General features: G+C 55.2%; 6 protein-coding genes across 6 annotated transcripts; 2 read left to right on the plus strand and 4 right to left on the minus strand.

The window, feature by feature from the left end:
* Positions 1-911: 911 nt before the first annotated feature.
* Positions 912-6,310, minus strand: LMH87_007442 (uncharacterized protein; the record flags this gene model as incomplete). Its single annotated transcript, XM_056192533.1, has 2 exons — positions 912-5,888; positions 5,939-6,310. 2 exons carry the CDS (start codon positions 6,308-6,310, stop codon positions 912-914), a joined length of 5,349 nt encoding a protein of 1,782 aa, XP_056060744.1.
* Positions 6,311-6,807: 497 nt separating this feature from the next.
* LMH87_007443 (uncharacterized protein) lies at positions 6,808-7,659 on the minus strand (the record flags this gene model as incomplete). Its single annotated transcript, XM_056192534.1, has 1 exon — positions 6,808-7,659. The coding sequence occupies one exon, from the start codon at positions 7,657-7,659 to the stop codon at positions 6,808-6,810; it is 852 nt and encodes a 283-aa protein (XP_056060745.1).
* Positions 7,660-8,339: 680 nt separating this feature from the next.
* On the plus strand, positions 8,340-8,858 carry LMH87_007444 (uncharacterized protein; the record flags this gene model as incomplete). The annotated part of the gene is made up of 1 exon (XM_056192535.1): positions 8,340-8,858. One exon carries the CDS (start codon positions 8,340-8,342, stop codon positions 8,856-8,858), a length of 519 nt encoding a protein of 172 aa, XP_056060746.1.
* Positions 8,859-9,792: 934 nt separating this feature from the next.
* Positions 9,793-12,463, plus strand: LMH87_007445 (uncharacterized protein; the record flags this gene model as incomplete). Its single annotated transcript, XM_056192536.1, has 3 exons — positions 9,793-9,999; positions 10,047-11,885; positions 11,933-12,463. The coding sequence occupies 3 exons, from the start codon at positions 9,793-9,795 to the stop codon at positions 12,461-12,463; spliced, it is 2,577 nt and encodes an 858-aa protein (XP_056060747.1).
* A 370-nt stretch (positions 12,464-12,833) lies between these two features.
* Positions 12,834-14,579, minus strand: LMH87_007446 (uncharacterized protein; the record flags this gene model as incomplete). The annotated part of the gene is made up of 2 exons (XM_056192537.1): positions 12,834-14,372; positions 14,439-14,579. 2 exons carry the CDS (start codon positions 14,577-14,579, stop codon positions 12,834-12,836), a joined length of 1,680 nt encoding a protein of 559 aa, XP_056060748.1.
* A 700-nt stretch (positions 14,580-15,279) lies between these two features.
* LMH87_007447 (uncharacterized protein) lies at positions 15,280-16,996 on the minus strand (the record flags this gene model as incomplete). The annotated part of the gene is made up of 3 exons (XM_056192538.1): positions 15,280-15,846; positions 15,902-16,007; positions 16,071-16,996. 3 exons carry the CDS (start codon positions 16,994-16,996, stop codon positions 15,280-15,282), a joined length of 1,599 nt encoding a protein of 532 aa, XP_056060749.1.
* Between the last annotated feature and the right edge of the window lie 3,983 nt (positions 16,997-20,979).

Genomic DNA, 20,979 nt, shown 5'->3' on the forward strand with positions numbered 1-20,979 from the left:
TGCCTCGGCTGATGAGGCTATCGGGACAAGGCGGTATTTTAGATGTGAGAGACAATGCAAGGCATCGCTTATCAGCAAAATGGTGCTAGATGTAGCAACAGGAAATACACTCCCTAGAATTAGTACTCGACGTCTCTCGTGAATCTGCCTTTGCACTAGGCAATTGGCCGGACGCCGGGCGACCAACACCCTGCTTTGCTCGCCAACACGACTACACGCCATTCCAGTCCGCGATAAACGCTTCCCGGAATCTTCGGTAAAGTCAGCCTCGCTCTAAGCAGACCAGGTACTCTGCTCTTTAGGTGCCAGCATACTTTCACGCCCACGATGACACGGAAACCTTGGACCGATGATGATCGATTTCTAATTCCGCTTTGAGATTCGCATCTCCAGCGCTCCAGCACGTAGATCGGGATGTCGCAGTAAAATTCGCCTTGGCAAAAGCGACAGGCGTCATTCCTCAATCTAGTTCCAGATGGATTGATGAAGCATCTCGCAAGCGGACGGCCAACCGGCCGACTCCACATGTCGGCGCCGAGCCGCTCTCCCCGTTTAGGCAAGTACCCTACACATCTTCACGACAAACACCTTCTGGCCAGCCTTACACAAAATCAAGATTGAGTAGAGGTAATTCGGTATACACGGGAGCAAAAGCAGATTACATCTCATTTTCTGCGCCTATTGACCTCAAGCCGGGCGTGCTGTCGGTACATAAATGTTTCAAGTAACTTCTGTCTTCGACAACACTACAGGATACGCTTACTGCAGGACGAATAGAGATATTTAGTCATATTTAAGCTCGTAGAGCACAGTTACTTTTCCTACCCATGCAGACAACTATGGAACAATTAAAATCATAACCAAACTGACAAAGAAACGCAAACAAATTCATGTACACCGATGCATGGCCCCTACTCCTCCATCTCCTCATCGACCGCCGCTGCCGCATCCGCCTCCTTGCGCGCCTTGAACGCCGCCCCCCATTCTTGCGCCTTGGCTGTCACCTTGCCCTTGCCCTTGGGGTCAATCTTCTCCTCAAACGCCGTCCACCGGCGGAACCACTTCTCTGCCTGCTGCGACTTCAGGCCCCTGACCTTTGTCCGTCGCTCAAACACGTCCCGCACCGCCGTCGGGTCCGCCTGCGCGCCCTCGATGCCCATCTCCAGGTCCAGCAGCTGGTTCCACAGGTCGCCCTTCTTGGGGTACGTGTCAAGCAGGCCCGCGAACATGGTGCGGCCGCGCTCCGGCTCGCCGTTGGGCGAGTGGAACTCGAGCGCCGCGAAGCGCGAAACGACCGTCTGCCCGTGGGCGGCGCCGAGCTGCTGCATCGCACGCGGCAGCAGGGCGCGGGCGCGCGGGGGCTCGGCGCGCGTGACGTGCAAGAAGTGCGCATAGTTCATCCACACGTTGGGCGCCTTGGCGCCAAACTTCTTGACCATGGCTTCGAACAGCGCTTCGGCTTCCTTGAGCTTCTCCGACTGGATGTAGATGCTGGCCAGGCGCTCATGAATCTCCTGCGGGTCATTGTACTGGCAAGCGCGCTTAAAGACCTCCTCGACGGTCGTCTTGGTGCCGTAGGCGACTTCCAGGTTGAGGTACGCGACCCACACGTTGAGCTTCTCCGTCTCCTCGCGGATGTTGATGGTGCGGATGGCGCGCTCGGCCACTTCGCGCGCCTTGGGCAGCTCGCTCACCTGCATCTGGAAGGCCATGTATGCGATCCACAGCTCGGACGAGTCGGGCTGACCCAGGAGCAAACGCTCGTAGTCGCTCGAGGTCTGGGGGCCATTGGTGTCGAGCTCGGCTGTCTTGTCAACCTCGATCTCGTTCTTCTTGCGTTTCTTAGTCTTGTCTGCCTTTTTGTTGGGCTTGTCGCCCTCAGACTCGGAGCCTGACTCAGCAAAGGGATCGGCCGTCCAGGTAGACTTGCCACCACCCAGGCCAGCACCAGCAGGTGCGTCGTCCATCTCCGAGTCTTCGTCACTGCCAGCTTCATCATTCTCCTCCTCGTCCTCATCGTCGTCCTCATCGTCGTCCTCATCGTCGTCTCCCTCTTCATCATCATCTTCGTCATCGTCATCATTCGCCCGGGCTTGAATGAGCTTGAGAAGAGCACCCTCATCCATGTCATCATCACTGTCATCCTCGTCGACAAGAGCGGCGCCTTGCTCAGAGTCAGAGTCCATATCCGTGTCCTCGTCCTCAAAGAGCGACGGCTTCAAGCCAAAGCTGATTCTGCGCTTATTGACATCTACCTCGAGGACCTTGGCCTTGACAATGTCACCCTCCTTGTAGAGCTTGGTAGCATCCTGCACAGGATTCTCGGCCATTTGGCTGCGATGGCACAGACCGCTGACGTTGGACGAGTTGTCAACCAGGATAAAAGCACCAAAGTCCTCCACCTTGCGGATCTTGCCGGTAACGATCTGGCCAACAGAAATATCTTTGTAGGTAACGGGAGGCGTGTAGTCTTCATCGACAACGGACGACTTGAGGCTCAGTTCAATTTGCTTGGTGGCATTATCGATAGAAATAATGCGACCTTTCACCATCTGATCAACCTGGAATTGATCCTTCCACTCCTTCAAATAGCGGTCGGAAAGGTTGGAAATCTTGACCAGCGCAGAGACCTGACCACCCAGCAGAACAAAAAGGCCCTTGTCGGCAACGTTCTTGACGAATCCTCGAACGATGTCACCGGAGGACAGTTGAGCGAGATCGGTGATCTCTTTATCCTTGACAGGCAGAGTAGAGCTCATGATGCGCGAAGGGCGAATAGAGAGTCGTAGTCTCTTGTTGCTCTTGTCGACGTCAACTACGGACACACGGACTATGCCACCCTTGCGGTACTGGGTGGTATTGACTTCGTCAAAGTTGTCGGCCATGTCGGGCAGATGGACGGGTCCAGAGACAGACTCGCTAAGCTTGACAAGGATCTGTCGCTCGTTGACTTTTGTGATCTTTCCAGGGATAACCATATTAGCTTTGATAGAATCCCAGGTTACAATGTCCTTGGAAGAGGAAGAGCGGGCAGAAAGATCGAGGTGGCTGTTTTCGGCATTGACAGACGTTACGTGGACCTTGAGAGCAGACCCAGGAGGGAAGTTGCCTTCCAAGTCGTTCAACTGCGACAAATCGTCTGATGCTTCCATAGCAGAAATGCGGCCACGGACGGAGGGGGACAAGTTGACCCAGAGGTATTGTTGCGTAAAGTTGTTGACAAACGCAATATGAGCTTGTCCGACCTTGAGGGAGCCAAAGGTGAGCTCCTTCGGTGTCTCGGCGTCTAAGTCAGTTCGGCGCGCCGTGAGCTCCAGGATGGAGTGAGCGGATCTGTGAGAGATGGGCAGGAAACGGTGGTCCTTAGCATCGTGCACGCCCACAACCTTGACACGCAGCACCTGGCCTTTGTGGAAGGTGGCGAGCGGCTGCTTGGGGTCAGCAATGTCGTCCCAGTTGCCAAAGACGTTGGAAACATCGATTCGGCCTTGAACGTCAGAATCGACAATCTGTACATTGAGTTGTGTTTCCTTAATAGAGGTAATCTTGGCCTTTGTGACGGAGCCAAAAGCGAGACCGTCAGCGGGAGCAGCCTTGGCCTTCTCGCTCTTGCCGGCGACATCTTGATCAGCAGGTGCAGAGGCCGGGGCGACCATGATGCGGCTGAGATCGGGGATGGTGGATACGACGCGGACTTCGATGGAGTCATCTTTGTGTAGACCAAAGTTAGGCTTAGCCTGAGCCTCGGGCGAGAGACGTGCTTTAGGAAGCAGTGCGTGAAGTGAGCCGGCGAACTGAACAAAGACCGCGGTCGCCGTGACATTTCTCACAAAACCAGCAAGTACTTTGCCCTGCTTGGCCTGCTCGAAAGACTTGAGCAGCTTTCCCTCCTTGGCAGCCTCAACCAGGCTAGGTTTTTGCGTAAGAATGACAGAGCGACGGCTGTCATTCTTGTCAATCACAACCAGGTTGAAGAGAGTCTGACCAGCAGACACCTTCTTGAGCGCAAATTGGTTCTTGGACGCGGATTTGTCGGTGAGATGGCTGACAGGAAGAATAGCCTTGAGCAGGCTGCCGTCGAGCTCGACAAAGACTTGGTCTTCAGATTTTTGAATGACCTTGGCGGAAACTATGTCACCGAGCGACAAATCCTTCAATGCAGTTTGCTTCTCAAGACCGAATGCGCCGGGGTCCTTGCAAGAAACAACCAGGCGTCTTTGCTCGGGATTAACGTCGAGCACATGAACACTGACGACTTGGCCAACGCGGAAATGCTCTGTGGGATCACGAATATAGGCCTCGCTCATCTCAGAAATGGGCAAGAATCCTCGCAGCTCACCGTAGAACTGGATTCGGGCGCCGCTTCGCTCGAGCTTAATAATGGTGCCGAGCGCCTGGCTGCCAACCTTGACATCGTCATATTTTGTGATGATGGGGGTTTCAGAGTTGACAAGAGTCTTTTTGAGAGTGAGCCTAATTCGCTTCTTGATCAGATCGTTGCTCAGCACGCGGGCCTTGATCTTCATGCCCTGGCGAAACTTCTTCTCGGGGTGCTGCAGCTTGACGTCGGATAGATGACGCTCAGCGACGAAGCCAGTGATACCTTCGGCAATTTTGAGAACGAGGCCGTTGACACCGTTTTCGTCGATGACCATCTTTTCGATGTCGCAAGTTATGACGGTCCCGACAGGCACGTCTTCGTGGCGAATATATGTTTGCTCGAGAACGGATTTCTGGAATGACAGATGGAAGACGCTGTCCATTTCATTGTAACTGATAACACGGCCCTTGTGTGTCGAGCCGACCTTGTAAGGGCCACTGGATTCGTAGAGGGCATCGACCTTGCCGTCCTTGACGCGGGAAATGTGAACAAATCCACAGAGGCCAGGAACGCCGACATCCACAAACAAGCCCATGTCGGTCTCGACATGACGGACCGTGCACGCTTCGACTGTCGAAGCAATAGGAAGCACTTGTAGGGGGAGGCTGGACCGTTTGGGGCCTTCGGGACGCTTCTTCGCAAGGGCTGTCAGATGCGGCAACAGCGTGATGCCCAGTTTAGGGCTCTTTGCTGTGGGAAAGTTGCAGATAATTCTGGCTTTGACCTTGGAGCCAATCTTGTATTTCGATTCAACATCGGTGCCCAAGGGACCAATTCCGGAGTGGATGAGATCGGCTGTGGCATCGACGTGTCCCATAATCTTGCCTGAGATGCCCCTGCTGCTATTGCCGGTAACCAGGACGGTGACTGCGGTACCGGGGAGAAATGTGTTGATAGTCGTAGCATCGGCAGGGTGGTTGTTGACGTTGCCGATTTTGTCTTGCTTCAGGGTGAGCTGAGCAACCTTGCCACTGCCCTTTTTGGCGGTGACCTGGCAGAGAAAGACGGCGCCTTCTTGCAGGCGGTCGCGGTTCATCTTGGTTTCTATCTCGCCGTTTGGGAGGAAGCCGCTCAGCCCGTCAATTCCAAGATCCATGATGCATCCGTGGTCCTCGACACTGGCTACAGCGGCAGCGACAGTGCAGTTGGGCACCACATCGTCCTTGTTGAGCCCGGTGTTGGCTTCAACCGGGCGGAGAGAAAGCTCAATCTTGCGCTTCCCTTTGCCGGCTACAGCACCGTCGACTGTGGATAAAACAAAGGCGCGAACAAATTGGCCAATCTCGAAGATGGACTTGGGGTCGACATCCTCGCCTTCGTCGTCAGAGTCGTCTTCTTTTTCGTCGTTGTTGTCTTCCTTGGCGTCGCCTTGTAGTCGGTTCGTAAGCTGTTCGGAAATGGCAACGATAGAGACGTGGCCAGTCAAGTTGTTGGGCAAAGCGACCTCGAGAGCGAGATTGCTAATCCGTGTGATTTGGCCGAGAACGATTGATCCTTTGACCAGTTTCTGCAAGAGTTAGTGGCGCATCTTTAGCAAGAAAAATATAAAAGAAGTACCTTGAAGTTGAGACTCTCAATTTTTACAGAGTCTTCCTCAGACTTGGACTCAGTCTTCTTTTCAGCCTTTTTGAGGGAAGCCGTTCGCTTCTTCTTCTTCTGGGGCTTGCCGCCGAGGGAGAACTCTTCCTCGTGCGCAGCATCAGCCTTGGCCTCCAATTGAATCTGCTTCTGTTCGAGAGGCGTAAGGATGTTGGCACCGCCTCTGGGGAAAAGAGGTTCCTCGTCCTTGAGAACGGAAACAACCGCCTTTTTCGGTGCGTCGGCGGGCTTTGGCTTGTCGGTCTTGGATGGGTTCGCCTCTTTAGACTGCTTGGCGGATTTAGCAGGAGGATGGCCGCCAGGGGCATCCTTTCGCTTGAGATTGCTCATGGCGGCGGATATGTACAAAAGCGAAGACAATTTTGTCTTTGCGCAGTTGCATGTATGGCCTGCACCGTAGACTTGATGCGCTAGCAGGCGTCCCTCGAATTTTTTTTCTGCAGATGCGATAAGCTAGACCGCTCGCCCGATAAGAATTATGGGTCGTGAAGTCGAAGCCTGTGAGCTCAATTGCTTGGTGATAGGTAACTTGACAGAGTAAAAATTAAAATTTGGACTATTTTTGCAGTGTCACATATTCCTACTTGTATAACTATAATTCCTTGACTAATAATACTACTGCGGCAGCTAACTATTCTGCGACTGCTAGAAGCCGCCATCGAGCCATGATGTCCTGGTCCCTCATTGGTCAGCGGCATTCTAATCCCACTCTTTCTTCATTCATTTCTGGTGATGGGAGGCGCAACCTATGTCCCAGCCAACAAACGTTGAGTAAGATCGTGATACAAGTTGTCGTTTGATCCCCTCGCTGGTTCCATACAAACTCCCTATGCGCGGCCAAACATCCCAAAAATAACAGCGTTTCTCATCGCTCCCGAGCTTGACTGAGCCACGTCCACAGAAGACGGTTGCGACGCCTGCGTACTCGTTGATGGAGAAGCTCCAGCCGATGACGAAGCTCCTGCTGACGAAGAAGCCCCAGCCGACGAAGATGTACCAGAGCTGGCGCCCCAGGTTCTCGAATAAATCGGGAGCAGGCCTTTGTACTGTGCGTCAAAGACATTGATGCGGTCCTTGCCGCCGCAGATTGTCGCCTTGTCGCCGGTGCAGGGCATGTTGCAATCGGTCTGGTTCTTGGCATGGTCTCCGATGACATAGTCACTGCACCAGCATTGGTTTCCGTTCTTGAGACCGGTGAAGCGGGTTCGTTCCCGATAGCACAGGTCCTGGCACTTGGGGACGGTGAGGGCATCGTCGCCGTCACCGCTCATGAGTTTCTCGAGAATATTGCCGTCGGTTCCTTCGACAAAGCAACCCTTTTCCGCCCAAGACGTCGGCGATGGGCCGATGTCCCTTGTAGAAGAAGTTTCCGTAGCCGTCGTCGAGGTAGTGGCGGTGGTCATATGTGTTCTGGAGTATTCTTCGATTCTCTCCTTTGTCACGATACAGTACGACTGAAATTTCCAAGGCTTGCAGTCCAGCCCAATCGATGGGTTCCAGCTTGAAAACTGCTCTGGGGTGATGCCAAAGTAATCTCTGATGTACTCGCATGTTTCTCGCATGCCATTGTTGTACCATTCAACACAGGACTTGACAGTGTTTGGGTCCCAGTCTAACGTTGGACTGCTAGTCGCCTCTGCTACCGCAGCCCCTAGGGCAATCACGAATAGCAACTTCATCGCCGGGTGATGACAAAACTGCAGTGTTGACAGTATGAACGATATAGACAAGTGGCGCCCTATGGTCGGAGTTGCTCGGTTTCGCTGTTAATAAGCGTGAGACTTGGTACGTTTGTCACGCGTTTGTACTTGCACAATTTTCTTTGTTTCCCTTGCTCAAGGTTCGGGGTTCACCCGCCTTTCCTAGAGTCCGTCTTTCACCACTCATGTCAGCCCACAAGGCCAAGCCAATAGTCAATATGCGCCGGCCCGTAGGCGGATGCAACGGCCAGGTCCCTGATAGCCAATAGTGGCAGTATAATAAGCCATCTAAAACTTAACCATATTGCCCAGTAAATGCGAACTTCGTTGTGGGTGTGTTTAGAACGGGTCGCAGGGTGCGGATAGTGCGGCGTACGGGCAGGTCACGCGACAATCTAATTCTTCAGTTAAATAATCTAATCTGCATACTCCACACTTGCCTTACCGTTATTACATGGGTTAACAATCGAGGCCAAGCGCGGGTGTAAAAGGTCGCGGGCATAGCCGAACGCCAAACGGGTTCTACCATCCGCTCTGACGAAAGAGGATATATCGCCCGTTCGCGAATCTATCTACCCATTTGAAGAGCTTTCAAGAGAGATGGAACGTTTAGGCGCTGCCTTCGCACCACTGGTCGGCCACCGCAACGCGCCGCAAATATGTTCGCATTTCATCTGTTTTCGAGACTTCCAACCGAGGTCCGCATTCTGATATGGGTCTATTCTGTTGAGCCTAGAAACGTCGGCGTCAGGGCCATTCAAGCGTCAAAGGGACCACGAGACAGTGAAAGAAATTGGAGACTGCCCAACGAGGCTCTGGGTCCGGATCCATACCTCCCCGTCCCTGTGCCAGCCGTGATGCAGACCTGTAGGCAAAGCCGAGGCCAAGGGCTATACGAAAAGGTCATGTATGCACATACGGCTCCGGCCGAGCACCGCTACGCTTCGATCAACTTTGAGATGGATATAATTGATCTTGGGACAGCTTTACTTGACACTGTGAGGAATATTGCCCCCCGAATACGACGACTGAAATTTGAGCGGAGTAATGGCTCCGAGTATTGGTATCACTGGGAGTCACAGAACCTGACCTGGCTCGGCAACGTGGAGCTGTATCAGGCTGGGAAGCGCACTATTGGCCATGCAGAAGATACAGATCTGTCCTTTGCCTTTCTATAAGTCCTATTCATCACGAGATGCGGCCTAGCCGTCGACGTGCTGTAAGACTCCGTAGCGAAATCTTCCAGCCTTTGCACGTTATCAGCCACCACGTTAGCCCTAGCTCTGAGAGCGGTTGCCTTCAAATCAAAGGCTACTCATCGGCTCAACGGAACAGCGACTCAGCTTTGAAGGAACTACTAGGTTGGGTAGATTAGCAATTACGTAGGATTTTCTTATCGAGTCTGAGATGCGTCTAATTAGTTGTTTCATTGTGGTTATAAGCAGGTTAGATGTTGCGCAATGCTGCTTGGTGGAATACTGCGGCAGTAGGCCTGTACAAACGCTGCTGTTTTGCCACCAGGCCAAGCACTAGGGAAAACCTAGATAATTTAAAAGTTGGTGTAAGTGAAGAGCCTCATTAGCCATCTTCAGATTCGGAACAGTGCACACAAATCGCCAGCACAGAGACAAGATGTCTGTATGCAGCCGTCTATTAGTAGCACATCATACTCCTTGGCAGTACAGGAACAGAAAATTGAAGCTTGCCTTCGAGTCCATTGTACGCAGCCTTCTTTCTGACATGTGAATACCGTGGACGTGGATGAAAGCGTTCGATCAGGCCAACGACAGTCGAAGAGTTCAGCACGAGCCCACAAGGCAGGTCACTAGCGCGCCGCTACAGGCTCGCCGATCAGTGGCCGCTAGCGGGTGGCGGGGTCGCTGGAACGGCGTAATCCAGTGCGTAATCCGCCTGTTTACAGTGCATTTACAGAGCTCCGGCCAGGAACGGGCGACAATCAGCTTGCATGCCAACCGTTGACGTGCTTAACAATACAGCCAACCATCCGCACCAGGCACGGCATCATGGCCGACTCTTGACCGTGTCTTGATCCCTGAAAGTATCCTCTTTGACCATCGTACTATTTCCGCAGGAAATGCGGTAGCCATCACCATGGCTCCGCGAAAACGGCAGCGCCCCAACACCGACGACGTCACAGCAGAGGTGCCTCCCGCCACGCAATCACAAGATAGTCTCCCGCGGCCCGCCCACGCATCTGCCTCGGAAGATGCATCGCGCTCCAGCCGACCCATGCCCCGACATATCCCACCAAGTAATGATGGGCAAGAGGGAGCACCTCACCTCTTGCATCATAAAGAAGTACGTCCTCTTCAGCACTCCCTTGGTGCTCCATCTCACACTCGCAGGTTCGCAAAACCCAGAGCTGGTACGGTTCCTGGCCCCGGCCATCCAAGGCAGCAGCGTCAATCTCGGTGGCGAGAGAAAACATCCAAGGCGACACATTTCGATCCAAAAACGCCGACTTGACACGGTTCGAATCACGGAGCGGCGACGACTCCGGCAGCATCCGCAGCAAGCTGAGTGAGTCGGCTGCAGCCTCGGACCAGGCGAAGGCGTCCATGGCCCGGCCCGACTCGAGAGCGACAAAGGATAAGCCAGCACAGGAAGCAGCGCCGACGAAAACCAACGAGAACATAACTACACCCACGAAATCTGACGACAATAAAACGACACCAGAGCCGAACGGTACGACCACTACGGCTAGCACAGCTACTGAACCAGAGACGGTCAAGGCTTCCGACGACATCCCGCCACCAGCAACACCCGCGCAAGCACCGCAAGCTGGCTGGCTAGGCTGGCTCACAAGGACACCTGCAACAGTCACAGAACCGATTCCGGAAGAGCAACCAGAGCTCCCCCGACCGTCGACGCCGCCAGCACAAATCGTCGTCAACGCGCCGACCGCTCAGTCAGAACCTCGGCATCCGGCTACATCCTGGTTTGGGCTGTGGACAACTGCGGCGCCTGAAGCCATGGCTATCGACTCGGAAAAGAAGCAGGCTGATGATGCCCGAAAGACTGATACCGATGTCGTCATGCAGGATGCGCCGGCATCGTCCGAGCAGACGCAAGAACCGCCGCTCAAAGCTGGTTCAACCTGGGCATTCTGGTCAAAAGCTACGCCAAATCAAAAGGACAAGCCACCCACTCAAGAGTCCGGCGAAATCGCCGTCATTGGCGAGGGTTCAGAGGCCCATCCGCTGCCCATGACGGAAAACACCGTCTCATCTGAACCTAATGGCAAAGACAAAGGCAAAGCTAAAGACTCAAAACTAACATGGGGGAGGAATAAGCGTCCAAGGCCAGTGTCGGTAGACGAGTCAGGACCTCCATCCCCCGCCAGCGGCCAGCTTAATCCCGTCGATCCCAATTGTTGCAAACCTGACCAGAGCGACGCTGAGAGCCGCAGGTCGACTACCAAGACAGAAGTATCCATCAAGTCGGTGGCAGAGAGCGAAGCCTCGGCCAAACATCCCGCAAATCTTGTGCTGCCATCTTTTGCGAGCACATACCGTATGAAAGACAACCCTTCTATCCTGCAGCAAATCACAAACTTGCTGCTCCGAACATCGCAGCCACCCGCCAACCACGTCTTTCGCGTGCAGGAGACGCCCAAAATCAAGCGTGCCTTGGCCATTGGCGTCCACGGGCTCTTCCCCGCCACCTACCTGCGGCCGATGATAGGGCAGCCCAAGGGTACGTCGCTGCGTTTCGCCAGCCTGTGCGCGGACAGCATCCGGCGCTGGGCCGACGCCCACGGCTGCGCCGACTGCTCGATTGAAAAGGTGGCCCTGGAGGGCGAGGGGCGCATCGGCGAGCGCGTCGAGAATCTGTGGAAGCTTCTCCTCAACTGGATCGACCACATCCGCCAGGCAGACCTGATTGTCATGGCGTGCCACTCGCAGGGCGTGCCCGTCACGATGATGCTCCTCGACAAGCTCATTGATCTGGGCATCATTACGAATGCCAAGATTGGCGTGTGTGCCATGGCGGGCGTCGCGCTGGGCCCGTTTCCGGACTACAAGTCGAGTTTGCTGATTGGCTCGGCAGCGGAGCTGTGGGATTTCGGGAACCCGCAGAGTGCAAACTCGCAGCGCTTCGAGGCTGCGTTGAAACGAGTGCTCGATTACGGCGCGCGCGTTACCTTTATCGGCAGCATTGATGATCAAGTCGTCCCCATGGAGGTAAACTTTTTGTCCTTGCATCTTTCAAATATTCGCTAACAGGTCAGTCGGCCGTGTATTCACCGGCTTCGCATCCGTATATATACCGCGCCGTCTTCATCGACGGCCGCATCCACGCGCCCGACTTCATCGCGCACCTGGTCGGCTTCGCGCTCAAGCTCCGGAACCTCGGCGTCAGCGACCACGGGCTCGTGAGGGAGCTGTCCCTCGCGCTCGCCGGCTCTTTGTATTCCGGCGAGGGCCACTCGCGGCTCTACTACGACGACGCCGTGTACGACCTGGCCATTGTACACGCACTGGAGACGACGTCGGTCCCCAAGCCCAGCCCCGAGTGCCGCGTCGAGCACCGCACGGTTCCTACGGCGACACCGGCAGGTGCGGTGGCGCCCGCGCTGGCCTCGCCAAACCCGTACGTGCTGCCGTGGATCATGAGGGGCCTGCTCGAGGAGGACTTTGTCAAGACGGAGCTGAGCGCGGAGACGGAGGAGCTCCTAAGGCAGTTTGACGACTGGAAGCCGAGCAACAAGGCGCTGAAGGATGTCAAGTATAGACTGGAAGCGGTGCGATCAAAGCTATAGAGGACGGGCACCCACAGACATGCATACATAGTTATATAGATACCATACGGAGAAGGCACGCGCAGAGGAGGATATACACCAGAACGGATAGAGAGTTGCCATGATGAGCATCACATACACAGGGGTCTGTCTCTTTAGATGGATTGTTATTTCAGCGTTAGACTCGAGTACTCTACCGATTATATATTTTTCGTCCGCTACGAACCACACAGCAAACGAATCAACATCTTGTCTTCTTCAATTGTCAATTAGAGTTGATTTTTTTACCATTACTCTAGAGTCATATACATGCCCCCCTCGTCCCGTTCTATGCTTATATCGTACATGGTGTCTCTCCCCCTTCTATTATACAAGGAACCTTCAGTTGCTCTTACTGCTTCCGTCCGAGCTTCCACCCGTCGATGCGGTCCTGGATCTGGTCCCACGTCATGGTGTGGCTCGTGAGCCCGTAGGCCTGTGCCTCCTGCAGCACCACCGTCGGCGCACCGCTGCCCCCGCCTCCATTCTTGACCTTGCCGCCGACGACCATGCTCGCGACCCTGCGCAGGTCCTGCACGGTCAGCGCCTCAATCTTGGCGCACATTTCGCGGACGGGGACCTTTTTCCCGTGGACCTGGACGCTGCGGCCGAGGTCCTCGAGCTCGACCATGCGCGACTCGAGGTTCATGAGCAGGCTGGAGCGCAGCTGGTTCTTGGCGCGGGCGACCTCGACGGCGCCGAGCTTCGAGAAGCCGCCGTCGAGGGTGAGGGCGCGCAGCTCCTGGCACATGACGTCGAGCATGGCCGAGGTGTGCCCGGGCAGGCACGAGGCCGAGATGCCAAAGAGGCCCGAGTCGGTGTAGCTGTGGTTGAAGGCGACGCACGACTCGACCCAGCCGTGCTGGTTGAGCACGTTGGTGTAGAGCCGCGAGTACATGCCCTTGCCGGGCCCGCCGGCGGAGAAGGACCCGCCGCCGCCGAGGAGCGTCTGCAGCGTGGCCAGCGCGTAAATGTCGTCGGACGCGACGGGTAGACCCTCGAACGCGAGGTGGATGTGCGTAAAGTTTGTCTTGTGCAGCGACGGCGGCTGCGGCGGGAGCGTCAGGAAGCCGCCGGTGTACTGCGACGGCGGGTACACGAGGGAGGAAGAGGATGTGGGCGTGGCGTGGGCGCGCGAGGCGGATGTGGAAAAGGAGGCGGCGGCGGCGCTGCTGGTGCTCGCAGAAGAGGGGGAGGACGAGGAGGAGGATGTGGCGACGCTGGACTCGGAGCCCCGGCGGGACGATACGGATGTCGTCGACATGTCTCCGAAGAACTGCTTGGCCAGGTCCACGGCGCTGTTGTGCTCGACGCCCGCAAAGGCCAGCACCATCCGTTCCGGTCGGTAGAAGCGCTCTCTGTATCTCAGCACCGTGTCCCTCCCAATCTCGCCCAGCCTCTCCTCGGGGCACAGCAGCGGGTTGCCGAGCGTGTTGTCCTTGTACGCCGCCGTGTGCACCAGCTCCGGCAGGATGAGCTCCGGCTTGCTCCAGATCTCGGCAATCTCGTACCGCGCCGTCTCAATCTGCTCGGCGACCTCCTCGTCCGTCAGGCGCGGGTCGCGGATCGTTTCGGCCAGCAGCTCCACCGTCTGCGGGATCGCATTGTTGAACGTCGCCGCCTGGTACATCATGCTCTCGCGGGAGCTCGCGCACTGGAAGTTGCCGCCGAGCGCCTCGACGCGCTCCAGCATGTCGTCGGCGGACCGGGCCGACGTGGATTTAAACGCTAAACGGTCCATGATGTGCGAGACGCCGCGCAGCGACGAGTCCTCGAAGCGCGAGCCGCCTTCGACGTACACGCCCACGCCGGCAAAGGAGCCCGGGAGGGCCTCGGAGGCGACGCGCAGGCCGTTGGGGAGGGTGGTGATGTGGTCGAGGTCGGTGGGTTCCTGCACAACAGAAACTTGTTAGAATCGGGGCGGAAACGGAACAGGGAGGCGAGGTGGTGAAAGTACCTTGGGGATGCCCTCTACGGAAACGGTCGCCATGGAGCGCTTTGGTAGGGAGAGGCCGGTGGCGCGGCGCAGAATGGTGCTGCTTCCACTGGAGGCGGCCCGGTTACCGAGGGGCAGCCGCGCTGCTAGTTGTCGCAACATGGTTGTGTGGTGCTGTGCGACAAGAAGGATGTGTATGTATGTGATGATGCGAGGTTGACTATAGCGAGCATGGGGTTGGCTGGCTGCGGTGGTGTGGTTCTGTAAATTTGCTGCCGGCTCGGCGATATATCGGAACAACTCGCAGTGGGCTCCGATCGGCGGACGTCACTGTGCGTGAGCGCGCATGGGGAGGCGTACCGTGGCAAGGGCATTTATAAAGAGCGAGATGCGTTTCTGGTAAAAAAAGTCACCATCGAAGGGAGCAGATGTCAGTCGATTGAAATTTCCAGTTTTACAATTTTGTAACTCTACAATTCAGTACGGAGTCTTGAGCAGCAACAGGTTCTTCATTCATATATTAACAGTAGCACCGCCCGCCTTGGGCCAGCATGCTGCACCGCCTGCTTTGTAAAAAATACTACTAAACACCCCCTTTCCCAATGTCATGTACAAAGTCGGTGGAAAGAAATGCTCCCCCAAAATGCAAGAATGCTCCCAAAAGGAATCAACGCCAGACAATCCGCCACACTGCGGAAATCAGGAAATAGGTCCTGCATACCCCGAAGAGCAATGATGTGAAGAAAAGAAAACAAAAGAAATGTTGAAACGCGCAGTCTATGAGGTCGTCATTTGCAGAGTTGAGTGCCATCAATCTGCTAGGTTCGTGTAATGAAGGTGGGGATATTCCATTAGGTGTGGTTTATTGTGCAATTTCGTCGCCCGCGTGAATGGTCAGATCCATCTCGGTCGCCGCTGCGTCGAGACTCGTCATTTGCGCGCCTTCGGGGGAGTCACGCCCGGCGCGGCCATCGAGTACCCATGGTCCAACATCGTTTCGCGGGGTAATGGGGCCTTCGGCGCCTGGGCGGGGTGGCGAGGGCGTCCCTCGGCGCGCACCAGAGGCGTGCCGGATAGGCAGCGGCGAGGATGTGGCATGGGCGGTGGGATTTGAGGGTTCTTGCGCGTCGGCGGGCTCACTGATCGTAATGTCCATGCGGTCCACGTCGGCGACTTCAGGCTCAGCGGCGGGGGGTGATATCTCAGCAATGGCGTCGAGTTTCTCATCTTTTTCGTCCTTGTCGCTCTTTTCAGGCTCGTCAAACATCTCCCATTCTTCTGAAGGTTCTTCGACGTCGGCTTCCAGATCGGCACCGGCGCGGCAGTTTGGGCATATGAAAACGGGATACTGTGGCGACATGAGGAGCGACTTGACGCATTTAAAGTGCCATGTATGTGAGCAGGGCGCGACAAAGAGTGATTGGCAGGGCTGCAGTCGGGTTAGCGGTTGTTTAGGTGGTTGGATAGACAAGTACGAAACATACAGCAATAGAGTTGAGGCAGATGGAGCAGTCTTGGGATGAGTTGGCAGCAGCACCGGCCGCCGTGTTGGCCGACGCCATGGTGCGCAGACGCTTGTGAGCAGCGACGCTGGAGCTTGTTAGCAAGTCACAATTCAAAAAATGCTAATTTCGCGCAATGGTCGGGACCTACTTGAAACTGTTGGGCTTGTTTTGCCATCCGCGGTTCAGCTCAAGCCTCATCTTGACGCAACGGAAAATCATTTCCTCGCCGCCTTTGAAGTCAATACCCAGCTGCACGATATCGCCATCATTGACGGCAAAGGCCTTGCTCTCCTGCGACGGAGGGCTGAGGCGGATGTGGTTGAGAAAGGTGCCGGAGGAGCTCTTGACGTCCTTGATGTACCACTTGCCGTTTTCGTACCAAAATTCGCAATGGCGACGGCTCACGACCTTGCTCTTAAAGCCGACATTGGCAGCCGAGGGCTGGTTGCCGGTGACGCTGGCGAGCGACGCCGTGTCGCGCTCCGAGTAGCGACCGACGCGAATGACCTCGGTGCCGCTGGGCAGGGTGCGGGTGATGGGGGAAAAGGTGAGGGACGGGCGGGAGGCGCGCTGGTCAAAGTACGAGGAGAAACGAATCGATGGTGCTGCCTCGGCGGCCGAGGTGGGACCAGCAGCGCCGGCCGTGTCGGCGGCGGCTGTTCGCATAGCGGTAGTGTCGTCGTCGGAGGCAGTCGCGGCTGGCTCCGTCTGTTGCTGGGCTTGAGACTCTGCTGTCGACTCGGGGATGGAGTCGGAGGCCGTTGGTTGGCGGGTGGCCCTCTCGGGGGTCGAGCTGACGAGGCTCAGACGGTTCGCGTTGGCCGAGGTGGGCGTCGGGTTGGACAGGGCGCCTGGCGTGTAGGAGGCGGACCTGGTGAGACCGGCCGACTGCCTCGAGGCGGTGGTGGCGGCAGTGCCGTTGTTGGTGCTGGCGTTGGAGGCGTCGCGGGAGAGAATGTGGTTGTGTGTGTAATTGCGCAGGTAGCTGAGGCCTCGCAGGCGCGAGGAGCGCGAGGGTGACACCGTGGACGGCTGCGGCGCGGCTGCGGGTGCAGGCACGGGCTGGGTGAACATGGTGCCGTTGGGTGTGGCAAACGTCGCGATGGAGCGAATGATGGAGGATGAGGATGAGTCGTAGGTAGGGTGCTGTTTGGTTGCAAAGCGACGCAGACCAGACGCAGTGCCAGGCGAATTCGGCTCGAGGAAGGAGATGGATTCGGCTCGGTACCTATGTTTGCGTGAGGTTGGGCCAGCTGGTGTGTGGCAGGTAGTTTTTCGGTCAGGCCACTGGTAGTAAGGAGACTCGGGCAAGGCGACTACACTAGGTAGACTTGGGTGGCCAGGCAGGCGGGTCGGAAAATCTCGCTGTCGGGTGAATTGTGCAGAAGTGAAGCGACGGAAAAGGACTGGTTGAGCCGAGATGGCAACGGGGGCAAGAGGATATATCTTCAAAGTGAAAGAAGGAGGGAAAAAGAAAAGAGTCAATGCAAAGCAATAATAGAGACGGCAAGGGGAACAAGGGCCAATGGCCCAGGGACAAAGGGGGTGTAAAGAGGGCGTCTTGAGGTGTGGTGTGGTGTGGTGTGGTGTGCTGAGTCCGGAGGATGACTTGGAATACAGCGGCTGCAGCGAGACACGGGAGCAGGCCCCAGGCGTGGTAGCAGGCCAACGATCACTAAAACGGCGCTATACACAAGGTACCTAGGTAGGTAGGTACCTTGGGCCTATTTTTGTAAAGTGCTAGTGGCCACAGGGCGCTTTTGGTGGGCCGGGTTCAGCCGGCTCAGCGGGCATGACTAGCGCTAGCTCAGGGCGTGCTTTGCATGCGCAACAACCACTGCCTACACCAACCAAGCAAAAGCAACATGGGTAGGGCGTCCTGGCGGGGTGCCCGCCCGTTCTAGCGGTGGCGTGTCAGTTGACTGAGCAAATCTACAGCGCTGTACCGAACCCTCATGCAATAATGCATGCGTTATAGCGTCCAGGCCAGAGTAAAAAGCCACAAGAAAATAAAAACATGACGAAAAAGAAACACACGGATGCACACATTTTCTGGCGATTTCTTTCAAAGCTTGCCAGGTAACGTTATAGATTATCTCTGTCTTTCGCTTCAGCTGCATGCAGAACCCCGTCTCGGCGCGGCCGCCGCTCCCAACCAAGACACACTTGCGGCGCTGTACTGCCAGCACTAACTGGTAATCACGGCCCGCTACCTACCATTAGCGGTCCCCTGTACAAGGCCCGGCTGCAAAGTACATGTGAGCACCAGCCGCGCCGCGTGGCCCTCAATGACAACTTGACAAGCAGCACGACCACATTTTGATGGCGGCTGTCATTTATGCTTTTTACACTTTCTGTGCATGCACAAGGATGTTGATTAGATTTGTCAATCTTCCTTCTTCATCTTTTTTTTTCCCTTGGCAGCAAAGGCGCCCCTGGTCTACATGGTCCCAGCGGCATCACATTTTCTAGTCTTGGCGGAGACGACTTGGAAACACACCGTCTTACCAGGAAATAAGCTCGTTGGTTCAGTGCATCGTCACACCCAGAGACACAAAACGTGGAACATGCGACAAAATTGCCCGTTCGCTGACAGCTGACTCGACACCTCTCAGCCCGCCTGCATGAGACCATCTGGCTGGGCGGCAACGTGCAACGCCCGCATGGAGAGAGATGGACGGACGATTTCCGGGCGTTGGGTGGGCGGCTGGCCGAATGCAGGTGGCTGACTCGGGGTCACCAGGAGATGTCGCCTGGCTTCAATTGTTTTCTTGAACCCGTCCGTCTCTTTCCTACCTATCAGACTATCAAGACCTAGCGCCACCGGACACCGCGATCGTCCACATTCAGCAAGTAGTCGTTCATGCTTCTGTCCAGTCTTTCACTTTCTTTTTTTCTTTTTTTTCTTGATTTTTGTTTAGACGTCACTTGTGCCCAATAACCAGTCCTCGCTTCATTCTTCTACATTCCAGTCAGTCCCTGAATTAGTTACCTACTTTGTATGCACCAGGGCGAGACATTTGACTCGCCTGTGCAGGGCTAGCGCCTCGCACGCAGGGGCATCTCCCACTAAATCCACGGCGGCATCCACTCTTGAATCATCAGCCTGAGCGCTCACGCTCCAAGTTAGTTAGCACCAGATGGACTGCGGGCACCATCTCGAGTAATTACAGCCCACCAACCCCGCGATGCCTAAAAATGGCCACGGCCTAGACTGCAATAGCTTTGTCCGGGAAAAAAGCAATGCCTTCTTACCAGTATCTGCTCTCGCCTGCAACCTCCAATTCGGCACACCAGTAGGTCAGCCAGGTCTGCCCTTGCCCCCTACCCCGGTATGCTCCCGCTTCTACAAATAGCAGAGACCTACAGCCATGTCTTGTCGATCCAACGCGTCGTTGGCATCCTAGGCTGATCACCCATGGGTGACTACGACAAGGTATTCTGCTGCCTGAGTTGGTACGAGATGTAGAGACGGCCGTTGCACTCCCTCACCAGGTGGCAACAGGTAGGTACCGACGTACCAGTAGACCGTCTCACACCAAGTCACCAATCTATCAGCACTGGTGCTCTGCAAGATCTACACTAGAACCGAGATCTCCATGCCAATGGAGACCGTATCACGACCACGGTCAAAAGAGTCTACTAAATCTGTATCTTTATTGCCCTTGACTTACCAAAGCTCGCACGCGGTGTCTTCTTTTTTTTTTTTTTTTTTTTTTTTTTGTTGTCCAGGGGGCCTAGTTTTCTTCTTCTTTCCCCCCCACCTTTGCCATGAAGCTGCCAACTTTTCACATAGTAGAGGCAACAGATGCCGACTCTCACACTCTTTGCACTAGTTAGCCTTTGATTTCCAGAGTTTGCTTTTTTTAGGATAAGCAGCTGCTCATATTTAAATGTGCCGTCTAAAGAGCCCTTCGTTTGCATGCCTACTCGTGACCAAGGACGGGGCTAAAAGCATCACGATCAGTGCGTAGAGGTACGGTACGCTCATAGGTAGTCGGGATGAACACTAGGCACTGGGAACACGCGAAAGGCGGTACCGGAGTCGGAGCCCAGATTGGAGAGCACCAAGACTTCAAGAGCGGCAAAGGTGTAGAGAGCTCGGCTGGCCGAGTCCAAAAGCGTGATCAGTGACGTTTCTAGTGCTGATGAATTCATGCTGTGTTGCTTTGCTGCTGTGCTGTTGTGCTCGTGTCTGTTGGTCTGTCGCTGTAAGCATCGATGTCTCGAGTCTCCTACCCGAACACTTGGCCCCTTCCGTGAATGGGCAGGCAAGAAAGCGGAAAAGACTGGTTTACCTTGCCTCATTTTCTGTTCTTGTGCGAAGACTAGGACATTTTTCAGCAGTCTCGTTCTACAGGGATAAATCAGTATGATGTCGTCGCTGCCGCAAGGTTTGCTGCTGCTGGACCACCCGCACCCACGCTCGCCTGCTTCAATAACTGCGGTTCTTATTCAATATCTGCGAGTTTATCTTGAACCTCCTACCGTCAGATTGAAGTAAGAGCTAAACCCCCAAAACGCCTATCTGAAGGTTGTGTGTTTGAGTCATATTGGTCAAGTATCGGACAACCGCAGCAGGGCCGCCCAGCCTACCGTCGCCGGGAACAAAAGAATTTAGACCCTATATTATATCTTCAGTACTATTCTTATCTCGAATGTTCCTCCCGAGAAAAGTAGCGCATTATCTGGTCATGCAATTTGCTGGAGGCGCGCTTATGCGAACGACGAATTCAGGACCTCGAGCACTCCCAGGAAACTTACCGGTGACAGACTCGCAACGGCCGAGCCACATCCCCTCCATGTCCAAGCAGAGGGATAGAAAGCAGCCGCGATACAAAAGACTTTCAGCAAGTAATGCTTGATACCCCCTAAATTACCTCAGTACTAGCGACAAAGGCGCACAAGGGATGCGAACTCACAGCTAGCAACCAGGCGGACGGGCGAATTTTGCAAAAGCGAAAAGGGCAGGGAAAAAAGAAGATGGGGGAAAAAAGAAACCGAGAGAGAGAGAAAAACTAAATATTTATATCTATATTTCAACAGTATAGAAATAG

The sequence above is a fragment of the Akanthomyces muscarius genome, chromosome 1 (assembly GCF_028009165.1).
Source record: "Akanthomyces muscarius strain Ve6 chromosome 1, whole genome shotgun sequence".
Classification (NCBI taxonomy): domain Eukaryota; kingdom Fungi; phylum Ascomycota; class Sordariomycetes; order Hypocreales; family Cordycipitaceae; genus Akanthomyces; species Akanthomyces muscarius.